The sequence below is a fragment of the Triticum aestivum genome, chromosome 2B (assembly GCF_018294505.1).
Source record: "Triticum aestivum cultivar Chinese Spring chromosome 2B, IWGSC CS RefSeq v2.1, whole genome shotgun sequence".
NCBI classification, from domain to species: Eukaryota; Viridiplantae; Streptophyta; class Magnoliopsida; order Poales; family Poaceae; genus Triticum; species Triticum aestivum.
The window spans coordinates 39,257,710-39,284,614 of NC_057798.1; the positions used below are offsets into that span (position 1 = coordinate 39,257,710).

Consider the following 26,905-nt stretch of genomic DNA (forward strand, 5'->3'; position numbering starts at 1 on the left):
AGCTTTGCCAATAACGTTTGCCCGATTCCCGTAGTGCCCGCCTGGGCCCGCCCACGGAGTAGGGCCCTCCTATACTACGCTCTGCGTGCTGGTTGAAGACGCAGGGCGCCTGTTTGGGCCGGCCCATGTGCGGATGACCTGTTTTTAAGTTTCATTATTCTTTTTTCTTTTTTCTTTTTGTTTTTTGTTTTTTCTCCCTTAAATAATTTGGTACTTCAAAAAAAATTCCAAAATTTTAAAAAGAGAATTTTAAATACAATATTCAATAAACCATAAAATGTTTCTGGTTTAAGAAAATGTTTGTAATTTTTTTAAAAGGTGTCCGCATATTCAGAAAATGTTCTTAACTTTAAAAATAAATGTTTGGGAAATAAAAAAATATTCATGAAATTTTAGAAAAGATTGTGTATTAAAAAATATAAATAAAATTAAACAAAATGTTCATCAAAATATTATCGGCAACACATGGATGCAGCAGAATGTTTTCATGGTCTTTGGATATTATGATTTATTTCTCCCTATGCAACACATGGACTCTTTTGCTAGTATTACTTGCGGTGAATCCTGAAAATATTTTTTTTAACACAGTGCAAATGCAAGCGTTCATATATACGTGCATACACTCACCCCTATGAACGCACACACCCACATCCTACCCCTATGAACACCTTCGAGAGATTGAGCCGGCATATCATCTTGAGATTTACGAAGCCACCGTAGTCGCCTCATCGTCGACGGGGACGCCTCCTCCCACTGAAAGCGCATCATCGAAAATTCTGAAATAAATCCAAAAATAGTGCGAGCACCATGACTTGAACCCTCGTGCGCTGGGATACCACTGTCCCATCTTGAAAATGATATCGATTGGAAATTGGACTTGGGTTGACACGTACACGATTATATTATACTAGTAGGGAGAAGTGTATGTACTACACGTTTTGCGTGTGTAGTTTTTCTTCTTTTTTTCTTGGAGAGTTTTAGCGTGTGTACTGTGTTTAGAGAAAAAAAAATGGGGATCGAGTTGGGCCAGCGCTACAAGTTATGTTGGTGGCGGAACAGGACCTACCTACCGAGGAGTTGGAAACTTGGAATATAATGTGAGGCTCCCCGTGCCCCTTTTGCCTGGGAAGCGAAATCAGACCACCCAAACAAACCCTAGATCCACGACGCCTTGCTCTGACAGACCTGATGGCGCTTCGCTCTGCCCTGAGGAAGATGCCTGCCCTCGGTAGGTCGCTCGGGATGGCCCCCCGTATGGGCCTCATGCACGCGCTCTCGCTCTCGCCGCCGGCGTGTTCTCGCCTGATGTCCCATGTCCCACAGCCACAGGTGAGCTATCTGCTTGGATGTTCTACAAGTTAGATCATCTGATAGCCGGCGGTTCGGCTTTGCTGTTTCTTTCTCTAGTTTCCTCTAATTTACAACTTATTAGCCAATTCAATCACCCCCACCGCGATTTTGCTAGTTTCATAAATCAGTCATCACAAATATCTGATTCCCGCCGGTCGATTTTGCTCTCTATTAAGTTACATTGTGAGTTATTTTTTTACAACTTTTTAGACAAATCACCCACCACAAGTTAGATCAGACCCCGCCCGTGTGATTTTGCTTTTTTTTGCCGTCTAGTTTCATCTAATTTACAGCTTTTTAGACAAACCGACTACCTGAAGTTAGATCTGATCCCAGACAATGCGATTTTGCTCTTTTCCCCTTAGCATCATCTAATTTTTAACTTTTTAGAGAAATCAATAGCCCGTATATATGAGAGGATGTTTGGATGGTGAAAGGTTTTTGTAAGGATATATTCTATTATTACAAAAGTCAACAAAGATTACTTATTTAGATTTGACGATAGACCAAAATTTAAAATTTATTTGGTCTTTCCCAACTTGAGGCATGCATGATTATTTACTTTATTGCAACTTCTTGATGAAATTCTAGCATTTTTAACCTGTACACATGCACTTTAACATTAGGAAGAAGACCTGTTTTATTCTGATGAAGCGCGCGCCAAACGGCGCGAGCGAATCAAACGCAATGAAGCAAGTTTTGAGGAGAGCATGAAGAATGTGCAGAAAGATTTGGATTTTTTGAAAGAACTTCACAGGTAATTGACCAGAATTTATTATTATTATAATTACGCTTGATACTGTTTATGAACACTCTCGGTCTCAAAACCTTTATGTGTGAGCAGAATGTGTTGCTCTGTATTTTCAGACAAGTTGTTATACAAATAACGCTTGTATGCTTATTGACCAGATTATAAACTTTGTGTACACTATGTTTTATGTGCCCGTGAACAGAACATGTACGTAATACATAACTTTTCCTCTAACATAATCACCCTTGTATGTGCAGTCGTGAATGGCCTGATCCTCGAGAAAATTTCCTCAAGGAGCTTCGCAAATTTGAGAAGAAATGTGACATTGCTCTTCTTGTACTAGTGCCTACAACTGCTGTGCTCTTTATGAGTATACCATATTACCTTTAGTGGGTTATAAGAAACACACTACCTTAGTTTTAGCTATCATGGTTGTAGTGATCGAGGCTTTAGGCATTAAGTAGCTACCTATTATCCGGGTTTGACTCCTGTAATCTGAATGCATCATGGTTTTAGTGATCAACGTTCCAGGCATTATTAAGTAGTGGGTTTGACCTTTGTAGTAATCTGAACTTGTCCAAGCTATAATGGTTCTAGTGATAGAGGTTCCAGGTATCATGTATTATCCGGGTTTGACTTCATGTAATCTGAATGCACCTACTTATGCTAAACAGTGGATGCTACTCGTCCAATTCCCATGGGTTGCTCCCCAATTTCATTTACTGAAATTGAAAGACAAACAAACCTTCCTAATTATTACAGACAGACCAACAAAAGAAAGCCAAAACTGGACATCAAAGGTAAAAGACCCGAGATTCTTTTAACTACAAACTAGTACAGATGTCAACATCGTTTTCAGCAGCTCATTCAACAAGTCTTTATACAGCATTTCCGGCCTGTGATCCGGCATTCCTCAACACCATTGGCGCCCAGTCTTTTCTTCTACTGAATATGAATATGTCCGCCGCCACTGGAGCAGTAACCTCGCCCCTTTGACTTGCACCCCTCTAATATAAACTATATAACACAAAAATTATACCGTTTGGAAATCGGAATCGATAACTCCCGAACGCGCGCTGCGTTTTGATGTTTCCGTCCGAACGCCTCCTGCGGCGTCAGATTTACAGTACGAATCTTAAATCGGCTGTGTTGTCACGTCACGCAAAAAACTCGTTCGGGCCCGATACCACCGACCCCGAACGCCTCAGTCTGTCTCTCTCTCTTATCCTTTTCCCCAACCACACCTCTGCTCACTTTGCTGCACATTCTCGCCACCATCGCCAACATCGACCGCAGATCAGCTCCCGCCCGACCACCGCCTCCGCCGCGCGCATCGACCATTGGTGCGGGCAGAGAGGAGCGGTGAGAGGGAGATGGGGGGAGAGGCGGTGGGCGACGCAGGGGGAGGGCGGATCCGACAAGGCACACGGACCACCCTGATGCGCCTTCGGCTTCCATGCCGGAGCCAGCCGCCCCGTTCCCCGCGACGGCCATGAGCGCCAAGCTCCTCAAAGCTACAGGCATGGCGTGGCGCTACCGCACCGCCGGGGAGGAGATGCAAGCCACCGCGTTGCCGCAAGGACGAGGTACCGGCCACCGTGCCGCCGGCGTGGAGAAGGGGTAGGCACGGCACCCGTTCTAGAGAAGTGGAGTGTGTTCTACAGGCTTACATCTCGCTGCGCGTTCTACAAATTGTGCAGCTCCTTTGTGAGGTATGAATCGTGCCCACGCCTCTCCCGTTCCAGTTCTTCTACTAACTAATGTGAGTTTTCCCGAGACGAGTTGCGGTCCTGCTGATTGCTGGATTTTTAGAAGATAATCAATAGAGGTGTTGGTTAGTATTAGCTGCAGGAGAGGAAAGCGCTGGGTGCTCCCGTCGTCGCACACGGCCGCTCAGGAGAGCCGGCGGCTATGGAGGACGTCGAGTGGCAGTGGCAGTCGCTCCCGCTTCTGCTACGAGTGTGTCAACGGTGTCGTCAGCCATCGACCCCTCCATTTCGGGCTTGCTCGAGGTACAAGATGCATCCGTCAATCTCATCGCTACGAAATTTGTTGAAGCTGCAAGTCTGATTAATCAATCCATTCCACCGATGTTGTTTCAGTATTTGCCATGCTTTTGTTTTAATTGTGTTTTGCACTGACAGTCAGTACAAGTAGTAGAATAGAGTGTCAAGCATATCAGACATACATAACCTGGTCCCATATTGATTCAATCAAATCTAATTGATCGTTTGAGACAATCTCTATTTTGGTTCAGTATTGTCATGTTCATTTTACTGTCGGAGTGATCCATCGAGTCCATGCATGCATTTTTGGTTGATTGGTTCAGTACATGTGGCCATGCAATTGAAGAAGAAACAGTCTACAATCATTGATCGAGCATACTATGGGCAAACATTCTTTATTGCCATGCCAATTTAAAAAATTTATTTGAAATGGCGAATTACTTCTATTGCCAAGACGAAGGCAATTTTTTCGGCAAATAAAAATTGGAAATTTTAGTTCAGGAATCATGGCGAATTTCTAAATTTAACCATGGCAACTCTATTTTCATTTGACCATGGCAAATTTTGTTCAGAGATCATGGCAAGTTTCAATTTCTCATTAAGTAACCATGGCAACCTTTTTTCATTTAAATTTGATCTTGGTAAGTTTAGAAATTGATCATGGCAATTTTAGTTCGTAGATAATGGCATTTTTTAGTTTCATGTATTTCGCTTGGCAACATTTTTTTAGCCAGGACGATGGCAATTTTTAGTAAATGACCATGGGAAATTAAGTTTATGATGCATGGTAAATTTAATTATTTAAACATGGCAAAAGAATATTTAGTAAATCACGATGGCAATTTTTCTGAATGTTAAGTACATCCACAACTTCTGTCGCGCCCTTGTTTGGCAAATTTTACTCCATTTTTTGCCATGGCAAAAATACCTTTATTCACACGGCAAATTTTAGTTTAAGTTTCCATGGCAATTTTTTTGTTTAAGTTTCCATGGAAAATTTATTGTAAAGAGCATGGAAATTTTGTTTTAAATATGATGGCAAATCTACATTTCCAGAACATGGCAAATTTAACTATGTAGCACGGCAAGTATACTTGCATAGCCATGTCAGTTTTTTAATTTATTTGCCATGGCAAAAGTACTCCATTTTTTGCCATGGCAATTTTTTACTCCATTTTTGTCATGGCAAATTTAACTCATTTTTTGCCATGGAAAAAATACTTTTATTTTTCACATGGCAAATTTTAGTTTTAGTTGCCATTGGACATTTTATTTTTAGTTGCCATGGCAAATTTATTGTAAAGAGCATGGAAAATTAATTTAAATATTATGGCAAATTTACATTTGTAGAACATGGCAAGTTTTACTATGTAGCATCTTAAATATATTTGTGTAGCCATGGTATTTTTTAATTTATTTTCCATGGCAAAAGTACTACATTTTGCCATGGCAAAAATTAAACCATTTTTGCTATGACAAATTTAACTCCATTTTATGCCATGGCAAACTTGTTTAGTTAACATGTTCAAAAACATGCAAACTTGCTACGGCAAAGTTATAGATGTTCAAAACATGGCAATCTTTGCCATGGCAACATAAGATGTTAAAAAATATGGCAAATTTGCCATTGCATTTTAAAATGTTCAAAAACATGGCAAACTTGCCATGGCAAACTTTAATATGTTTAAAAACATGGTAATTTCTTTTAATTAAGTTTTGTCCAAAAACATGGAAAACTTCTTTTAATTAACATGTTCACAAACATGCAAACTTGCCATGGCAACTAAAGATGTTCAGAAAAATGCCAACGTTGTAGATGTTAAAACATTCGTAAACTTGTCGTGGCAAATTTAAGATGTGCAAAAACATGGAAAAATTCTTTTTTAATTAAGTTTGTACAAAAACATGGCAAACATGCAAACTTTCTTTAACTAAGATGTTCAAAAAACATGGCAAACTTGCTATGGCAACTAAAGATATTCAAAAACATGGCAACCTAAGATGTTAAAAAACATGGCAAACTTGCCATGGCAACTAAAATCAGTATTGTTGATAGAAGTTTTTTTTTCCATGGCAACTAAATGCATTTTTTGCCATGGTTAGTTCTGTCTTTTTGCCATGTCCATCTGAAGAATGTTTGTCATGGCCATTACAAATTAGATTCAGAACACGACGAGTTTTTCTTTCAAATTTCTTTTTGCCATGGCAAAAAGTTTTGATCCTTTGAAATTTGTTTTGCCATGGGGATTACATGTACGATATCACCACAACTTAAGATGTTTTCTCCATTCTTTTTCCAAAAAAATTCTATGTGTCTGGAGAGAACTTCTTTCACCATATCACTTCATGGCAACTTTTCATTTTTTTATAAACATCATACTGATGGCAATTTTTCGTACTGTTGAGATGCAGATTGCCATGACTTCTTCCTTTTTTTTGAGCCATTTTTTAAAATATAAACTTGAACATGGTAATTTTTTTCATAGAATTGCAAAAGTCCATGGCAATTTTGTTGTGCACAGAAAAACTGGGCCTTTTACTAGTCATAACTTTGCCTCAAAAAAAACTAGTCATAACTTAATATGGGCTTTATTTATTTTTATTTTGCTTTTCGTAGGAAAAGGCCTGAAGGGCCCGGTGGGTGGGGCGTTCGTGCTAGGGCGATCTCCTCCCGAACGAGTTGTTGTTCGGTCCATGCTCCCTCCCGTCCCGAACAAAACATTCGGTCTGGGGTGCTCCCAGATCGAACGGTCGGGAGTTATCGACGTCCTTGAAAATAGAATATCTGAAGTTTATATTGGTATATTTTTTGTAATATATGACTTTTATTAGGTTGGTCAAATTGGCGATCTAGGGGTAAGCAAATGCCCTGTAAACTGAGAGAGGGAGTAATTCTTGTCTCTGTGGCAATTTCCAAAATTCCAACCAATGAGCTGATTGTGTCATGATTTATGGATCATATGGGTAAATATTATCAAAGCATGCTCTATTAGCCGCCTTCCAAATAGCCCATAAAACTGTCACTACTCCTACAACCATTACACTTAATAGTCATGATTAGATCTCATTGTTATACCCACAGCACACTCTACCCCTACCCCCCCCCCCAAAAAAAAACCATACCTAGCTAAGGAGCACTGGATAAACAAATGATCTACTGTTTCGTCAGCACTGCAGAATCTACACTTAGCAGAACCAATCCAACCTCTCCTAAACAGGTTATCTTTAGTAAGAATACTGTTCTTAAACATCAACCAAAGGAAAACTTTGATTTTCAAAGGAACTCTAACAAACCTTTTTTTTGGAACTGGCCAGCAATTGCTGGTTTTCATTAGCTTAGCAGAAGAGAGCGAGAAAGGTGTTTGATCAAGTGATTGGTGAAATGGAGAGAACACAGAGGAAAACAACGTCGGGCTGATATCTCACGGCACTCCCCCAAAAGGGTGCTCTAAACATGCCGCTCTCGCGATCCTCCATTGCTCGGAGCGGCAGGATCTGATGATGTTGACTATGCTTGGTGTCTTTCCTTTGAATACGGAGTCATTCCTCTCCATCCAGATTCGCCAGCTGATAAGTGCGATCATGGATCTGGTGCCTTTCCGGGCTGCCGGGACGGCGGCGTCGATGATCATCTTAACCTTGGCAGTGGTTGCTGGTCCCTCGATCCATATGTCCGGGTGCAGGGTAGAGCAGCCTCCCCATGTTGCTGTCGTGCTCCATACCTGCAAGGTTGTCGGGCAGTCATAGATGAGGTGCACCGACCTCTCGAGGTTGCGCATGCGTAGCGGGCAGAAATATCCGTTTGGCCATTCGCGCCGTTGCAACCTATCATTGCAACACGACCGATTCAGATGGAGCAGCCATATGAACATCTTGTTCTTGCCCGGCGTTGATACGTCCATTTTGCATCATGTTTTTATGTTCGTATTTATTTATGGACTGTTATTTCACTCTAAGATACAATTCTTATACCTTTTCTCTCTTATTTTATAAGATTTACATGAAGAGGGAGAATGCCGGCGGCTGGAATTCTGAACCAGAAAGGAGCAAATCTGAGATACCTATTCTGCACAACTCCAAATGTCCTGAAACTTTACGGAGAATTGTTTTGGAATAAATAAAAATTATTGGGCGAAGAAACAACAGAAGGGGACCCACCAGGTGGCCACAAGCCTGGGGAGCCGTCCTACCCCCCAGGACACCCCCTCGAGTTTGTGGCCCCCCTATCCAGCCCCCGGTGTCCATCTTCTGCTATATGAAAGGTTTTGACCTAGGAAAATCAGAAGGAAGTTTTTGGGACGAAGCGCCGCCGTCTCGAGGCGGAACTTGGGCAGAAGCAATCTAGGGCTCCGGCAGAGCGATTCTGTCAGGAAAACTTCCCTTCAGGGGGGGGGGGATCGAAGCCATCGTCATCACCAACGCTCGTCTCATCGAGGGGGTCAATCTTCATCAACATCTTCACCAGCAACATCTCCTCTCGAACCGTAGTTCATTTCTTGTATTCAATCTTGGCCTCAGAACCTCAAATTGGTCGTGGGTTGCTAGTAGTGTTGATTACTCCTCGTAGTTGATGCTAGTTGGTTTATTTGGTGGAAGATCATATGTTCAGATCCTTAATGATATTTGTTACCCCTCTGATCTTGAAAATGAACATGCTTTGTGAGTAGTTACGTTTGTTCACGAGGACATGAGAGAAGTCTTATTATAAGTAATCATGTGAATTTGGTATTCGTTCGATATTTTGATGAGATGTATGTTGTCTTTCCTTTAGTGGTGTTATGTAAACGTCGACTACATGACACTTCACCATGATTTAGGCCTAGGGGAAGGCATTGGGAAGTAATAAGTAGATGATGGGTCGCTAGAGTGACAGAAGCTTAAACCATATTTATGCGTTGCTTCGTAAGGGGCTGATGATATGGACCCACATGTTTCACGCTATGGTTAGATTTATCTTAATTCTTCTTTCGTAGTTGCGGATGCTTGCGAGAGGGTTAATCATAAGTGGGAGGCTTGTCCAAGTTATTACAATTGATCCAAGAAAAGCGACATCAGATAGTGCCATCGGGATGCATGCCTCTTTAATCTGCTGTTGTAAGAAACATAGTTCAAATAACTATCAAACAAAATTCAAAATGTACAATAGTACATACATAAATATTGCATGGTCTGGTAGACATGGACTCCCTAGCTTCATTTATGCATATAAAATCCATTCACATGTATGCAGATCTTCAAGGCAGTACCGGTTCGTGCCACGTATCGGCATTAAAGGGGTCTAACCTATAGTCCCGGTTGGAGACACAAACCGGGACTATAGGACAATTTTCAAACTTGAAAAAAATCATAACTAAATCATCCTAATTCAGAAAAATACATATAATATATCAAAATTTGCAGTACAAGTTTTCCGTTTCGACAATTTTTTAAAATCACAAAATTCCAAAGGGAAAATAGAGTTTTTGGGCGTTTTAGACGTTTTTTAGACGTTTTTAGCGTTTAGTGCTAGGGTTTAGATTTCAGAGTTTAGGGTTAGGTTTTATGGTTTAAACCCTTAGTTTTTACTGTTTAGCATAGAGTTTCCGACGTTTTAAGTCCCGGGTTTAGGGTTTAGGACAAGTTTTGAAATGATAAAATTGTAAAAGGAAAAAAAGATATGCTTTAATTTATGTTTTTTTGAATTCTGGTTAAATCTTGTCAAACCGGTCAAACAACTGATTCAAGAAATATAGAGTGTTACTAAATAATTACGCAATAATATTAGTGTTACTAAATAAGTATCTTAGTTTTTTGAATTTTGATCAAATCTGGTCAAACTGTGGTCAAACTACTTATTCAAGAAATATTAGTGTTACTACATAATTATTGTTTTTTAGAATAATAGTTTCAAACTCAAACAGTGAAACGTGTGACTTCATGCTCAAGCTAAACTCCTGAGGGTTAATAGGATTAACATCTTACTATTGTCAGGAAAACAACAAGTGCAGACTTGGAAACGAGGGAGAATAGAATCCGGAAGTTAAGCGTGCTCAGGCTGGATAGTGAGAGGGATGGATGACCAGCCGGGAAGTTAGATGATTTGGAATGAGTGATCCACACTAGAGCAGTTAAGAGAGGTGATTAGAGACTAAATCATCAAATAACTCAGAAAAATTAAAAATAAAAAAAATCAAATTTTTTTCCAAAAATTTAAAAAAAAATTCAAAAAAAAACCCTTTAGTACCGGTTGGTAACACCAACCGGTACTAAAGGTCCCCATACCAGGGCCTTTAGTGCCGGTTCGTGCCAAACCGGTACTAAAGGGGGGGTCTTTAGTCTCCACTCTTTAGTACCGGTTGCAAAACCGGCACTAAAGGCCCTTACGAACCGGTTTTAAAGCTCCGTTTTCTACTAGTGTCCATGAGCGCCCGCATCTCCTGCAGGCCCGACGCGGCCGCCGCCGTCGACAGCGAGCCCGTGCTCCCGCTGGAGGACGTCATCTATGTGTGGGCGCCCACGAAGCAAGCAAGCGCTCTCTGCTTTCCTTTGTTGTTGCAAGAATGCAGGGCCGCGCGGGGACTTGGATTTGTCCGGGTGGAGGGGTCGTGCAGGGCTGCAGGCCGGCCATGAGCTCCCACAAGTTGCTATGCATGTGTGTGTGCTCCCGTGTCTTCTTCTGCTGCTGTGCGTGCGTGCAAGCCGGTGAACAGAGCAGCAAGCAGCCAGCGAGCTGCAGCCAAGGAGGAGGCCGCGGCGCTCGCCGGCACCAAGGCTCAGAACGAGCTCGTGGTGCGGGTGCTCGCCACCGGGAGCAAGCACGGCTCCGGCGCTGCCCCGTTGGCTAGCACAACAGAGGCCCCGTTGGCTAGCACAACAGAGGCTGCCCCGGCGGTTGCCTCGTGTCCCGCTCCCGCAGCGTGGTTGGTGGTTTGGTGGACGGATGGATGAGAGGAGAGAGAGAGAGAGAGAGATGGGATGGGATGTGTGGGTGAATGACGGATGGGCCATGTGGCACATGCAGCGGACAGAGGCGGATGAAGAGGACACAGAAAACATCTGCTTTGTGTCCGCGTCTGATTCAAATCTGACCTTAAATGGCGCCGAAAATGAATCCGAGCGGACACGAAACGGACAGAAAATGGAAATGAGTCTGTGTGTTGGAGTTGCTCTTTGGTGTGAGCAATCAGACGACTGGAGGGCAACCCAGCGGTGTTTCAATCCTATGAATTGAACAATCTAGATCAAAAAATTGCTTCGGATCTTAATCCTTCAAAGTTCATATGGAAATTGTTAGTAAACCTGATGATATTTAAAATTGAGTCATTCTAAAATCTCAAGTAGCAACTAACATGGCAAGTGCCTAGAAAATTAAGCCATCTCAAGTCACACGAAAAAACGTGCATGTAGTCGGATCATCTTCCACATGACGTCGTGCATCACATGGTCTTTAAAGAAAAACATCGTGCATCACGTGATGCACTGTGAGTCTCAGTGCAAAAATTCAGAACATGCATCCTTCCTGCTGCTGCTTTCGAGCTTAAGAAACAATTTAAATAGACAATTGAGCATTGTTGCTTTGGTTAGAAATTAAACCGGTTGAAGTTAGCAATGCAGTGTACAAACATCAGACAAAATATGAGTTTATACATCCATTCTGATTTTTTGTGCTGCATTCACCTAAACAAATAGTAATGAATAAGAGAAGTAGGTCTGATCATCAACATAGAAACAGAACAAAAAAAACTCCCATAGCACTGCACGTCTTCTCATGCACATAAAAATTTACCTTACTAATATTGCAGCTCAATTTTTTTAATTTTATTAATATTAGAGATCAAAAGCTTTTCTTTTACTAATATTGCAGCTCAAAAGGTTATGTATGCTGTTTTATCTGAACAAAGTTGGACCATCTCTATTCACAGACGCCTACATCTGTGAGCATATCAATGAGCGAGAGGCAGCAAATGAGAGATGATGATGTACTTCCCTTCCATTTTTCTCATGCGTAATATATATCCACCTTGACGAAATCGGACGGTCATGTACTCTGATGCTTAGTGATGGATTAGCGGCAGATGGGACATTATACAGATTACACGTCAATGCTTAAAAGGGATCTATAGAAGGTGTACGTACGTCGTATGATCTATCCTGAAGCACCGGCGCTCTCAGCAAAGTGTATGTACCCCTTCTTTTTAGACATACGAGAAGGTGTATACTCCCTCCGTTCGAAAATACTTGTCATCAAAATGAATAAAGAGAGGTGTATCTAGGAGTATAAAATTGCGTAAGTAACACTGGGTGATGGTTCGTGAACAGGTCAAGGTGAGTAGTTCACAAACCCCATGGAGTGCCGTGGCATCATTCGTGCCATCGCCACCAGTTACAACAATAACAAGACCTCTGCTACCAACTGCCTTAACAAGTACTCCTTCTGTTCCAAATTACTTGTCGCAGGTATAGATGTATCCATTTCTACGACGAGTAATTTGGAACGGAGGGAGTAGTAGTAAAAGTTTATCGTTCGGTGAGGACCTCCCAATCACCTGTAACAAGTATGCTAGCTAAATTGAAAGAGCAAATTAGCAGTGGTATGCGAAACATAAAGCAATTGGTATAAACCAAACGCATGGAGACATAGAGTATACTGTATTTTCTAGGAAGGAGAGAGACCCTGATTTCTATAGCTGTCATATTTGAGGATTTGCCTTTAACAAGATTCATGGTAAAGGTTTCAGCGCCACACGTCGGCTTATATACCCGCACAGGAGAATGACTGCTAATGGAAGGTAAACAGTGTAAAAAACTAACAATCAGTAATAGTTCCGACAGTAAAGTAAAACAGTAGGCGATGATGTTGCAGATGATTTGGACCATCTGACAAAGTGTTCACTAGAAGTTGCAGTACAAGGTTCAGACTTCAGACTAGCAGGGCCTGACCGTGGGGGGTAACCAAAAACGAAAACAAGATAACCCCAGAACACACAAATGGATACAAGGAGACATAGGTAATTGGAGACTGAGACTGTGCGCAAACAAACGTTTCTGTGATTGCTAAACCGCTCACGCGAACCGTCTCCACAACTTACATCACAGCTGATCATTTTGTTGGCTTTTGGTCTCATGCATCTCAACTCCCGGGTCAATATAATCTTGTGGGGAACAAACAAAAGTCGATTTAAAGTATCGATGCATTGCATGCCCTGAAAGTGAAAGATTGGTATAACTTCCTGGTTTGTCACGTAGTGCACACCGGCAGTTAATTTGTATTTTTTCCATACAAGGCCATAATGTACTTATAAATTTTAATTCACTGGAATCAAAATGATGCAGCTAATTGTGGAGAATGAACATGCAGAAATTTTATCGGCAACATCCTTGTCAGGTACACAACCTGAAGACATCTGAAGATGCAGCAATTTACAGTTGTGAAGAGGAAAATAACTCTTCGCTGGATGGACGTCCAGGATAGCTCCTACATTTACCGCGTCGCCTCTGTCCCTCCACTACTAGTTACCGTTATAACAGTACCGCGTGGGTAACTGGGTAAAATCCCTCTCCTACTTAAGCCGGGATGTGGCTGTGATTTCCTTGGCTTATTCTCTGTGATTCATTCGACTCAAGGCAAGATTTACTCTATAGCCACAAGAAATACAGATATGGCATCCTCTTTCGGCCGTGATCCCTAGCCAAATTCCCAAACTCTCACGATTCCTTGTCTCGATCCACTCTCAGTTCACTAGGATGCTGACAAAATTGGTACTCAGAGCTCATGTTCCTCGGCGGCGTTTCCGGATCAAGCAAAAATTTCACCAGATCAGCTTGTTCCCAACCTTTTCCCTCCCTTACCATTGGCCGCAGTGTTCTTCCAGGTGGCGACCGTGCGGTCGCGGTGACGTTCGGATGCAGATCAGTCGAGCAGAGTGGTTACACGAGCTCATCTCTCATCGTTAAAATCCCACATCTAGCGCTGATCCGTGTACCAGGGCAGCGATTCGTGTAGGCGGCGGCAGGATCTGACTTTTGGGGACAGGTTGCTGGGCTTCCAGTGGCAAAATTCCTTCCCCAATTTTCAGATCAAGGAGATGGGACGATCGAACAAGACCATCGATGAAGCAGACTTGCAGCAAGTTTTGGCCATGCGAGAGGATTTTGGCGAATTCCACAAGGACAGCGCTGCTCTGCAAACATTGGTGTCCAAACTGCAGGATGAGGTTCAGTCCATCGGTTCTAAGCCTTCCTTGCAGAGAGAGCAAATCCTTGAGCTGGGCAAACAGATGAATGCTATGACCACATTCCTTCAGTCCTTGGTGCCAAAACCACCTGTTAGTCAGGACAAGCAACTGACGTTACTACTAGTCTGCTACCCAAGTCCCCTACCTTGCAGAGAGAGAGAGCAAATCAATACACAGATGGCTAGGAATGATCTTTTGAGAAAAACACCTGGAAATGGAGAAAGAAAAATCTAAACAGATGGAAGAAACAATTGTTACACAACTTACCTCCTATTAGAACCAACAGACCTCCTGGTTTTCCTGGTATACATAGATTCGAGCAAGCTAGCATACCTGGTACTCCTGCAGACCAACAAGACAGAGCACACGCTCCTATGTTCCATCGGTATAACAATAGCAAAGATATATAGAAGTATTTGGCAGGGATATTACAGGACATATGAGCAGGACATGCAGGCTCAGTTCATGAAATCCACGACAAAAGGGCCTGGAATGGATTTCCCACGATTTGAAAGAGATGACCCAGTTGTCTGGATTAGATAGTGCAATAAGTATTTCCAAATGTCTGCTGCACCAGAGGAATACAAAGTCTCTTTAGCTCAAAATGTACATCCAAGGAGATGCAGATGTGTGGCTCAGAAGGTCGGGCTACTTAAGAAACAACTTACTTGGAAACAGTTTGGAGCTAAACTAGTTAAAAGGTTTTCCGCTCAAGGATCTTATGACCTGACAGAGCAGTTTAACTCCGTCAACCAGAACACGTCCACAGTGGCAGAGTACAACAAATTGTTTGAAGATTTGATGGCAGAAGTACAGGAGGAAAACCCAGAACTCAATAAATTTTGGTTTGTGGGGTGTTTTGTAAATGGATTGAGGGATGGAATAAAATACCAGATCAGACCATTCAAACCCCAAACATTAACAGATGCCTATCTATTAGCAAAAGAGATTGAACCATGATATCCTCCTCCTGCAGCTCAACCAAGGAAGCAATACCCTCCTTATAACAATTATTATTATCAGAAGACCACTCTTTTTTTTCGAAACGGAGGCAAAAGATTTGCCTCATCCATTAAATAAGCAGAAGAGAATTGCCCGGTTAATTTAGCGGAAAACCGGGCGAAAACCGTCACAATCTACAAAAGATACCCCCCCACACACCTATACGGAGAGTGCTTCGTTGAGTTAGCACACAGACGTCATCGTCATCACCTCTCCCCAAGCACGCGTCATCGATGCCTCTAATCCCCGAGCAAGCGACTCCGACTTCGCTGTAGACAAACGTCGACTCAACCCTCACCGCAGAAGCCGTGCAGAAACACATGAAGATCCTGCCAGAACTCAGCCACCTGCACCGAGGGCAGCACAGCATCACCTTTGAAGGAGAGATCCGAAGCAGAAACCAGACAAGGTTGGCGCCGTGGAAGACCACCGAACAGACCACCCGTTGCCTGTCATCGTTGCCACGGGGGCCCCGTTGCCGCAGCTCCGACTTCACGCAACAAACAAACCAAGGTAATCCCACGGACACGCCGGAGAAGAGCCGACTACCGCAACCACTGTCATGCCTCCGACTTCACTCGCCACCATCAACGTTGTTGCCACAGAAGCCCCAGCGCCACACCAATGCCTTCCACCAACCTCCTAGCACACCCACCGGTCCCTCTAACCGGATTGAACTTCAAAATCGATGCCCTCAAGAGGGAAAGGACGCTTACGCGCCGCCAACGACCGACCCTATGGGTCTAGGGTTTCCCCTGAAGCTGTGTCTCATAGAGGAAGAGAGAGCATACTGTCGATGCCTTCAAGAAGGTTACGGTGTCCACAAACGCCGCCGTCACAGGTTCCAGCCATAGGCAGAAACGGGTTTTCACCCAACCCTCAAAACCTCTGGTCAACAGCAAATCCGGCCAGCCCACCTGCATCTCCACGCATCCACCCCTGGAACCAGATCCCACAATAGCAACATTGTTAGAATAAACCTTGCAAGTTCAGTTAGTTCAGTTAGCGTTAGCTGCTTTTTCTTCTTCAGTTTCGTCAGGTTCGTCAGTTTCGTTAGTAGCGAGATTAGCTCGAGGTTCCAACAACTTAGACTGAGTCCTGCGCCTTACTGATTCGTTCGTGGGATGGCACGAACATTGTGGATCGTAGTGGCGCATAGTCTGGAGGCCACGAGCCCCATTCCCTTCGTTGTACTCAATAAATACAGAGAGAAAGAGATCAGAAAACTGCAGCAAGTTTGCCCAGGCAAAAACCTCGTCTTCCACCTCGGTCCAGCTAGCTCGTCGTCTCAATTCTGACAATTGGCATCAGAGCGGGTTCTTGATCGTGGGAATGGCGGGTCCAGTCGACTCGGGTGGTAGCCAGTAGCCGTCCACTCCGCGGGCACGGGTCTCCGACGGCAGCGAGCTTGCCGTGGCCGAGAGACCCACGGCGCGGATGGCGCACGACATCGGCGGCGCAGCGTGGCCGCAGCTGACCCGAACCAACTACACCGACTAGGCCGTTCTCATGCAGGTCATGATGGAGGGCCGCTACCTCTGGGACGCCTTGCAAACGGGCACGGCGGAGCGCAGCGACGATCGGCTGGCGCTCGAGGCAATCCTGCGCGGGGTGCCACCGGAAATGGCGCCCACCCTCGCCAGCAAGGCCACGGCGAAGGAGACGTGGGACACCGTCAAGACGATGCGCCTCGGCGTGGCGGCGTCCGCGAGGCCAAGCTCGCGACCATCTCCAAGCAGTACAACGACATCCGCTTCGCCGACGGCGAGACCGTTGATGACTTCGCCATGAGGATCTCGAACATGGTGGCCCAGATGGCACAGCTCGGAGAAGTTGTGCAAGAGAAGCGCGTTGTGCGGAAATTTCTCTCCGTCGTCCCCAAGAGGTACTCTCAGATCGCACTCTCCATAGAAACTCTCGTCGATCTGGACGCTTTATCGGTGGAGGAGCTCACCGGACGGCTCAAGGCCGCTGAGGAGAGATACGATCTCGATCAGGCCGAGGCCGGCGTCGGCCGGCTCATGATGACGGAGGAAGAATGGGCTGCACGCCTCAAGGGCGGGGTGTCTCAAGCAGCAACGCGCCGCGAGGCAGCGGTCGACGCGGCAGAGGCCGTGGACGCGGCCGCGCCGGGTGCGGCAACGGAAAGACCGACGATGACAAGTGCAGATATTGCGGTATTGCCGGGCACTGGGCTCGGGATTGCCGCAAAAAGAAGAGGGAGGAGGCGAATCAGGCAAACCTCGCACAGGCAGAGGCAGCAGACGAGGAGGACCCAACCTTCCTCATGGCGCAGGTGTGCACGATCACTCACGCCGGCGACATCTCCGACGGCTACATCGACCTCGTCGAGGAGCACGCCGAAGTCCACCTCGGGCGCACGGAGGAGGAGTACGACTCCAAGTGGTACCTCGACACGGGTGCCTCAAACCACATGTCGGGCAGCGTGGCGTGCTTCAACGATCTCGACCGCCGCGTCGGCGGCACCATGAAGTTTGGGGACGGCTCGGTCGTGGCGATCTGCGGACGCGGGTCTGTGCTCTTCACCGACTGCAATGGTGGGCACCGCGTGCTCACAGGAGTCTACTTCATCCCTTGCCTGCGGAGTAGCATTGTCAGTGTCGGGCAGCTCGACGAGAGCGGCTGCAAGTCAGTGATCACCGGTGGTGTGTTCACTCTCAGCGATCGCCGCGGACAAGTGTTCGCGCATGCCATGAGAGCACGCAACCGCCTCTACCCCTACGACATGAAGCTAAGCAGGCCGGTGTGCTTGGCCGTGCGCACCACCACTGATGATGCATGGCATTGGCACGCGAGGTACGGGCATATGAATTTTACTTCACTCCAGATGTTGGCCCGGCAGGAGATGGTGCGCGGCCTGCCTGCGATCGACCACGTCGACCAACTCTGCGATAGCTGCCTGGCCGGTAAGCAGCACCGAGCTCCGTTCCCGGACGCGGCGAACTACCGGGCCGAGCACGTTCTCGAGCTGGTCCACGACGATCTCTGCGGGCCCATAACTCCGGCGACTCCGTCAGGCCGGCGCTACTTTCTGCTCCTGGTGGACGACCTCTCCAGGTACATGTGGCTGACCCTATTGAGCAGCAAGGACGTGGCGCTGGACGCGATCCGCCGCTTCCAGGAGCGCGTCGAGGTGGAAACCGGGCGCAAGCTGCGCGCTCTCCGCACCGACCGCGGCGGGGAGTTCACCTATGTCGAGTTCGGCGAGTACTGCGCCGACCGTGGCGTTCAGCGTCAGCTCACGGCGCCATACTCCCCTCAACAGAACGGGGTGGTTGAGCGCCGCAACCAGACGGTGGTGGCCATGGCACGGAGCATGATGAAGGTGATGGCGTTGCCCGGCAGGTTCTGGGGCGAGGCGGTGAGCACGACAGTGTTCATCCTCAATCGTGCACCGACCAAAAGCATGCGCGACATGACCCCGTACGAGGCGTGGCACGGCGGGCGACCAGCGGTGCACTTCCTCCACACCTTTGGGTGCGTGGCGCATGTCAAGAATGTGCGCCCACACCTGAAGAAGCTCGACGACAGATCAACACCGATGGTATTCATCGGCTACGAGGAAGGGGGCAAGGCGTATCGCGTCTTCGACCCTGTTGGTGGGCGCGTCCATGTGACACGCGATGCTGTCTTCGACGAGGCAGCGCACTGGAACTGGGACGCCGAGGACCGCGTCGTGGGCACTAACGCCTTCACCGTCGACTATGAGGTGCACCGCGTTCCTGCTATGGCAGGGAGGATCATTCACAACTCGCCGCCGCACCAGCCTCCCAGCGGGGCCGCACCATCTTCAGAGCCGCAGAACCCTGACGTGACAGATGACCACGGGGCAGCAACACCGGTGGCGGCGGCAACTCCAACCCGCGTCGAGCCCGCAACGCCACGCACGGTGGCGACACCCAGAACGGCAACGACGCCCGGCACGGCAGGGAGTTCTGCATCTTCGTCGAGCAGCACGCCGATCACCTTCACCACGCCCCCGACGCCGTGTTCGGAGAGGCTTGACGCCCGCGTCGATGCCCACGGCCCTCTTCGGTTCCGCCGCATGACATACCTGTTGTCCACGCCCGGACACGACTCGCGATCAGGAGGAGGAGCTGCTGCTCACCTCTGAAGAAGAGCCGTCCACCTTCTCTGAAGCTGAACACGAGCCGTGCTGGAGGAGATTGCCTCGATCGAGGATAATCAGACCTGGGAGCTCACTGATCTTCCGCCAGGACAAGAATCCATCGGCTTGAAGTGGGTGTTCAAGGTCAAATGCAACGAGAGCGGCGCAGTGACCAAGAACAAGGCGCGGCTGGTTGCAAAGGGCTTCGTTCAGCAGCAGGGCATTGACTTCGACGAGGCGTTCGCGCCTGTTGCCCGCATCGACTCCGTGCGCCTCATGCTCGCTCTCACTGCACAGGAGGGCCGGGGCGTTCACCACATGGACGTGAAGTCCGCATTCCTCAACGGCGAGCTCACTGAGGAGGTATACGTCCGGCAACCGCCGGGTTTCATGGTCTCCAGTGAAGAACACAAGGTGCTGCACCTCAAGAAGGCGCTGTACGGTCTGCGTCAAGCTCCACGCGCCTGGAACGCCAAGCTCGACGCGACGCTCGGCGCTCTGGGTTTCACCAGAAGCAGGTCAGAGCATGTCGTCTACGTGCGTCGCGGACTCCTGGTGGGCGTATACGTGGGCGACCTACTCATCACCGGGCCGAACGACGACGACATCCGCAGCTTCAAGGGGGAGATGATGGCTGAATTTCGCATGAGTGATCTCGGCCTGCTCACCTACTACCTCGGCATCGAAGTTCACCAGAGCGCGCATGGGATCACGCTCGGGCAGGCTGCATACGCACACAAGATACTGGAGAAGGCCGACATGGTGGACTGCAACCCCTGCCACGCAATGATGGAGCCCAGGCTCAAACTCAGCAAGGACAGCCAGGCTCCTCCAACGGACGCCAGCGACTACAGAAGTCTCGTCGGCAGCCTCAGGTACTTGGTTCACACTCGATCGGACATCTCTTTTGCCGTCGGGTATGTGAGCAGGTTCATGGAGGCGCTAATAACGGAGCATCTCGCGGCGGTCAAGCACATCCTACGCTACGTTGCGGGCACGGTCGACTACGGCTGCAGCTACCGGAGGAGCGGCGGCGCAGTTCTGTCCGGGTTCAGCGACAGCGACATGGGCGGCGACCCGGACACCCGCAAGAGCACCACCGGCCTCCTCTGGTACCTTGGCGACAGCCCAGTCTCTTGGCAGTCACAGAAGCAGAAGGTGGTGGCGCTCTCATCTTGTGAAGCAGAGTACATGGCCGCCACGGCGGCGGCATGCTACGGCGTGTGGCTGACCCGTCTGCTCAAGGACCTGACGGGAAGAAATGCTGATGCGCCTGTACTGAAGATGGACAACAAGTCAGCAATTGCACTTGCCAAGAATCCTGTCCACCATGATCGCAGCAAGCACATAGACCTGCGATATCATTTCATCAGGGACTGTGTGGAAGAGAAGAAGATCACAGTGGACTACATCAGCACGGATCTTCAGCTCGCGGACATTCTGACGAAGCCACTAGGCAGAGTCAAGTTTTAGGAGCTGAGGAACAAGATCGGCATCACGAAAATAAAGTAGGAACTACAAGGCTTAGAGGAGATTGTTAGAATAAACCTTGCAAGTTCAGTTAGTGTTAGCTGCTTTTTCTTCTTCAGTTCCGTCAGGTTCGTCAGTTTCGTCAGTAGCGAGATTAGCTCGAGGTTCCAACAACTTAGACCGAGTCCTGCGCCCTACTGATTCGTTCGTGGGATGGCACGAACATTGTGGATTGTAGTGGCGCATAGTCTGGAGGCCACGAGCCCCATTTCCTTCGTTGTACTCAATAAATACAGAGAGAAAGAGATCAGAAAACTGCGGCAAGTTTGCGCAGGCAAAAAGCTCGTCTTCCACCTCGGTCCAGCTAGCTCGTCGTCTCAACTCCGACAAATATCCCATCACGAACAGAGGTCTCGATGCACAACACCGCCACCACGCCTGGCCTTGATGCAGAGAAGCAGAGGAAGACAGCCCCAAGCCACCGGGCCAAGATCCCACAGAAGACCACTCTGACTAACCAGCCAAAGAGCACTACTACTATTCCTCAACAGCAAGTGCCTGTGCGACAGCCTGACCAAGCTCCTACTACACAGCAGAGGGTCCGGAAATATGGAGAGTGCTGGAGATGTGGTGACAAATGGATGCAAGGACATAAGTGTAAATTGATACCCAATGTGCACCTCATGCAAGAAGAACAAGACACCGAGGGCCAAAATCCTAATGAATTAGAAGAAAACTACCAGTCTGCTCAGGAAAAGATAACAGAAAGTCGGGAACAAGTCATGCAAATTTCTGCTAGTGCAATGAATCAAGAACTTCCAATTTCCACTCCCACTATCATCATCATAATCAATGGGAAAAGAGCTATATCACTGCTAGATTCTGGCAGTACATCTTCATTCATTAACCAAACATTTGTTGTTAAAGCAAACTGTATTCTCTTGCCTGCTCCTCCAAGAACAATAGCTGTAGCTGGTGGGGGTACATTATTATCTACAGCTATAGTTCCAGATTGCTCTTTTCAATTGGCAAAAATGAATTTCTCTCACCAATTCAGAGTTCTCTCTCTACCCAGCCACATTGCAATCCTAGCAGAGCAAACCCAACAAATTAACTGAAAAATGCAGTACTAGTATTTTTTGAGAAAACACAAAGACTTTGCATTTCTTTTCATTGAAAAGGGGGGATAGGTTACATGCCTCCTAGGAGGGGGGTTTACAGTTTATGCTACAATGATCTTACTGGACATCCCAAGTGCTTGGGATCATGACTCGAAGCCTGGAAGCCCCAGCCCTAGGCCAGAAGGTGGCCTCTGCTTTGATACTCTCCGTTAGCTGGTGAATGGATGGTTGATCCCCATCAAACAAGCGTTTCACTGTTTCCATATCATCCATCCCGTCAGGAGCGTCGTGGTTGCCAGTCCCTTGCGAAGCGGTTTCGGGGTCACTGCTTTGACAGCAAGCCACCATTCGGAAGGCAGTACTAGTATTGCTCTACAAATTCCCACAGTTCACTTAACTGCACCTGAGAAATACTCTGTTCCTTTGGGAGTCCAGGATTTATTGGACGGTTTTGCTAGAACTTTAGACCCACTCTATCCCATTGACTCAACTAAGAATTTTTTTGGGCCAGCTGGGTATTACAGACGGTTTATCAGATGCTACAGCATTATCTGTAGAACACTTCATGATCTGTTGAAAAAAGGAAAATTTCTCCTGGGCTGCAACTCATGACACAGCCTTTCAACAACTCAAACAAGCTCTTACGACTACACCTGTCCTAGCACTCCCAAACTAACAAGAAAGTTTTGTACTAGAGCTGATGCATGTGGAAACGGCATTGGCCCTGTTATGATGCAGCAAGGGAAACCTATAGCTTTTTACAGCTCTGCCCTGCGTCCAAGAAATGCAGCCATGTCAACATACAAGAAAGAAGCTTTGGCCATTATTGAATCTTTGTAGATATGGCACCACTACTTCCTTGGCAATAAACTAATTGTCAAAACAGGTCAGCAATCATTGAAATTCATAACAAAGCAGAGATTAGCTGAAGGAGTACAGCATAAACTTATGATGAAGCTGTTAGAATTTGACTTCACTATCCAGTATAAGAAAGGAGTTGAAAACAAATTGGCTGATGCTCTCTCTTGGATGTTCCCAAAGTTAATGTCAATTTCTGTGGCCACCCCTGTTTGGGCACAAGAAGTGCATGGCAGTTATCTGCAAGACCCTGTCAGCAAAAAGCTACTCGAACAACTCCTACTACAACCTAAGACAGCACCTGAAGACTACACAATTTCCTTGGTATTATCGGGTTTAAAGGAAAAATTCTTCTGGGCCATAACCTGGAACTCCAAAATAAACTCCTGTTGGCACTCCATAACTCGTCCATTGGAGGTCACTCAGGGAGAAGAGCCTCAAGAAATCTGTGGAAGACTTTATTCGTCAATGTCCCATTTGCCATAGTCCGACAGATACCAAGATTCGACAGATACCAAGATGCAGTTTGGGAAGACAAATTGGGAAGACGCAGTGGACAAATTTATCTCCAGAAGACGCCACTTGGGAAGTGGACAAATTTATCTCCAGAAGCCTTCCAGTGCAGTGGATAAATTTATCTTCAGCATGGTCCGGACGAGACTACAGTGCCCTGCACGAATCTCCAAGTGCATTCTGCATACGGCTATGGGCCGTGGGCTGTGGGCGTGGCGGCAGGCCCATAGCTCCTACGAGGCGCGCGTTTCGTTCAGCGTCTCTAAGCAGATCCCTTAACCAGCAGCCCCCTTAAAACTCATTTGCGGTATCCAGCCTACTACCTCCACCACCGTTCGTCCACCGACGGGAAGGAGGAGCTCCCAGCCTCCGCGTCCTTGCAGCGTTTGCGGGGTGGGTCGCCGCCGAGCCCGTCGCTCCCGTCGTGTCCTCCGAGCCCTCCTTGGCCACATCGCCCTGCACGCGCCGATGATCGATATGGTTGGCTAGAGGGGGTGAATAGGCAACTACTATTTTTTAGCTTTTTTAACAAATTAGGTTTAGCAGCAAATAGGTTGTTCAAATATGCAACTTGGTGAGCAACCTATATAATGCTAGCAACAATGACAACACAAGCAAGCAAACGATACAACACAAATAAAGCTTGCACAAAGTAAAGGTAAGAAGTAACCACCATGGATCCAGTGAAGACGAGGATGTGTTACCGAAGTTCCTTCCCTTTGAGGGGAAATACATCTCCGTTGGAGCGGCGTGGAGGCACAATGCTCCCCAATAAGCCACTAGGGCCACCGTATTCTCCTCACGTCCTCGCATAATGCAAGATGTCGTGATTTCACTAGTGGTGCCTTTGAAGCCGGTGACCAAACCTTAAAAACAAGGTTGAGGCTATCTGCACAACTTAACTAGAGGCTCCCAACACCACCACGAAGTTTCATCATAATTGAATGTGGCTCCGAGGTGACCTCACCCGTCTAGGGTGCTTAAACACCCAAGAGTAGCAAGATCCACAAGGGATTAGTGGGTGAGATCAAATTTCTCTTGATGAAAGTGTAGATCGGGGCCTTCTCAACCAATCCCTAGAAAAATCAGCAAGTTTCATTGTCTAGAGAGAGAGAGTGATCGGGTGAAAATGAAGCTTTGAGCAACAATGAAGTTTGGGGGAAAGAGGTAGGTCTTCTTGGAAAAGATTCCAACCGTTACCTTGCTCTCAGCCCGCACCAAGCGGTACTACCCCTCAGGAGAGCAGTACTACCGCTCGGGCGATAGTACACTTACAGCAATGCAATGGCACGAGACCACGAGGCGGTAGTGACGTCAGCGTAGTACTATCGCTCGCCCCAACGGTACTGCCATTAGGGTTGCAGCTCAGAGAACTAAGGAAGCAGGGCACGACAGGTGGGGTGCAACACTGCCGCAACAGTGGCACTACCGCTGGTCATGCGCGGTACCACCGCTTACACACGGTAGTGCCGCTCACCCACTACCGCTCTACAACCGCTGGAAGTGCACTGAGTCCTGGAAGGGGCGGAAGTGGAGATGTAGTGCGCGGGCGGTACTACCGTCCCCACTCTCGTGCAACCCGACACAAAAAGTTTGAGTCCCCCAGACGCACTGGCAGTACACGTGGTACTGGGATGCACCCCAGCATGCACAACAGCTCAATCTTCAAAGAGGGCATCGAGGAGATCGAAGACGGCGACCACACTGCGCTAGAGAATGCGGGGCCATTTGGAAGCAGGATGATGTGACGACGGCTGACTGATGATACGTCTCGTATCTATAATTTTTTATTGTTCCATGCTATTATATTACCTGTTTTGGATGTTTATGGGCTTTACTATAAACTTTTATATCATTTTTGGGACTAACCTATTAACCAGAGGCCCAACCCAAATTGCTGTTTTTTTGCCTATTTCAATGTTTCGTAGAAAAGGAATATCAAACGGAGTCCAAACGGAATGAAACCTTCGGAAGAGTTATTTTTGGAACAAACGCAGTCCAGGAGGCTTGGAGTGGACGTCAAGAAGCAAACGAGGAAGCCAAGAGGAAAGGAGGCGCGCCCTAGGGGGGTGGGCGCACCCCCCACCCTCGTGGCCCCCTTGTGGCTCCCCTGACTGACTTCCTTCGCATATATATATATCTACATATCCTGAAAACATACAGGAACACCACGAAACCCTATTTCCACTGTCGCAACCTTCTGTACCTGTGAGATCCCATCTTGGAGCCTTCCCGGCGCTTCGCCGAAGGGAGAATCAATCACGGAGGGCTTCTACATCAACACCATAGCCTCTCCGATGAGTTGTGAGTAGCTTACCACAGACCTTCGGGTCCATAGTTATTAGCTAGATGGCTTCTTCTCTCTCTTTGAATCTCAATACAATGTTCTCCTCGATCTTCTTAGAGATCTATTCGATGTAACTCTTTTTGCGGTGTGTTTGTCGAGATCCGATGAATTGTGGGTTTATGATCAAGTTTATCTATGAGAAATATTTGAATCTCCTCTGAATTCTTTTATGTATGATTGGTTATCTTTGCAAGTCTCCTCGAATTATCAGTTTGGTTTGGCCTACTAGATTGATCTTTCTTGTAATGGGAGAAGTGCTTAGCTTTGGGTTCAATCTTGCGGTGTTCTTTCCTAGTGACAGCAGGGGCAGCAAGGCACGTCTTGTATTTTTGCCATCGAGGATAAAAAGATGGTGTTTATATCATATTGCTTGAGTTTATCCCTCTACATCATGTCATCTTGCCTAATGCGTTACTCTGTTCTTATGAACTTAATACTCTAGATGCATGCTGGATAGCGGTCGATGTGTGTAGTAATAGTAGTAGATGCAGAATCGTTTCGATCTACTTGTCGAGGATGTGATGCCTATATACATGATCATGCCTAGATATTCTCAGAACTATGCACTTTTCTATCAATTGCTCGACAGTAATTTGTGTTGGAAATATGCCCTAGAGGCAATAATAAAAGTATTATTATATTTCATTGTTCATGATAATTGTCTTTTATTCATGCTATAACTGTATTATCCGGAAATCGTAATACACGTGTGAATACTTAGACCACACTATGTCCCTGGTAAGCCTCTAGTTGACCAGCTCGTTGTGATCAACAGATAGTCATGGTTTCCTGACTATGGACATTGGATGTCGTTGATAACGGGATCACATCATTAGGAGAATGATGTGATGGACAAGACCCAATCCTAAGCATAGCATAAAAGATCGTGTAGTTCGTTTTGCTAGAGCTTTGCAAGTGTCAAGTATCTCTTCCTTCGACCATGAGATCGTGTAACTCCCGGATACCGTAAGAGTGCCTTGGGTGTATCAAACGTCACAACGTAACTGGGTGACTATAAAGGTGCACTACAGGTATCTCCGAAAGTAGCTGTTGGGTTGACACGGATCGAGACTGGGATTTGTCACTCCGTATGACGGAGAGGTATCTCTGGGCCCACTCGGTAATGCATCATCATATTGAGCTC

At 46.7% G+C, this 26,905-nt stretch overlaps 1 protein-coding gene across 1 annotated transcript; it reads left to right on the forward strand.

Moving 5' to 3' along the window:
• Positions 1-1,081: 1,081 nt before the first annotated feature.
• On the forward strand, positions 1,082-2,719 carry LOC123040242 (uncharacterized). The gene is made up of 3 exons (XM_044463139.1): positions 1,082-1,329; positions 1,977-2,107; positions 2,359-2,719. Exons 1-3 carry the CDS (start codon positions 1,189-1,191, stop codon positions 2,489-2,491), a joined length of 405 nt encoding a protein of 134 aa, XP_044319074.1. The 5' UTR covers positions 1,082-1,188; the 3' UTR covers positions 2,492-2,719.
• The last annotated feature ends 24,186 nt before the right edge of the window (positions 2,720-26,905 follow it).

Bases quoted from the DNA above. Each gene is read 5' to 3' on its own strand.
- LOC123040242 (XM_044463139.1), top strand. From the start codon at position 1,189: ATGGCGCTTCGCTCTGCCCTGAGGAAGATGCCTGCCCTCGGTAGGTCG. The intron at 1,330-1,976 runs GTGAGCTATCTG...CTTTAACATTAG, and splicing joins CCCATGTCCCACAGCCACAG to GAAGAAGACCTGTTTTATTC. The intron at 2,108-2,358 runs GTAATTGACCAG...TTGTATGTGCAG, and splicing joins TTTTTGAAAGAACTTCACAG to TCGTGAATGGCCTGATCCTC.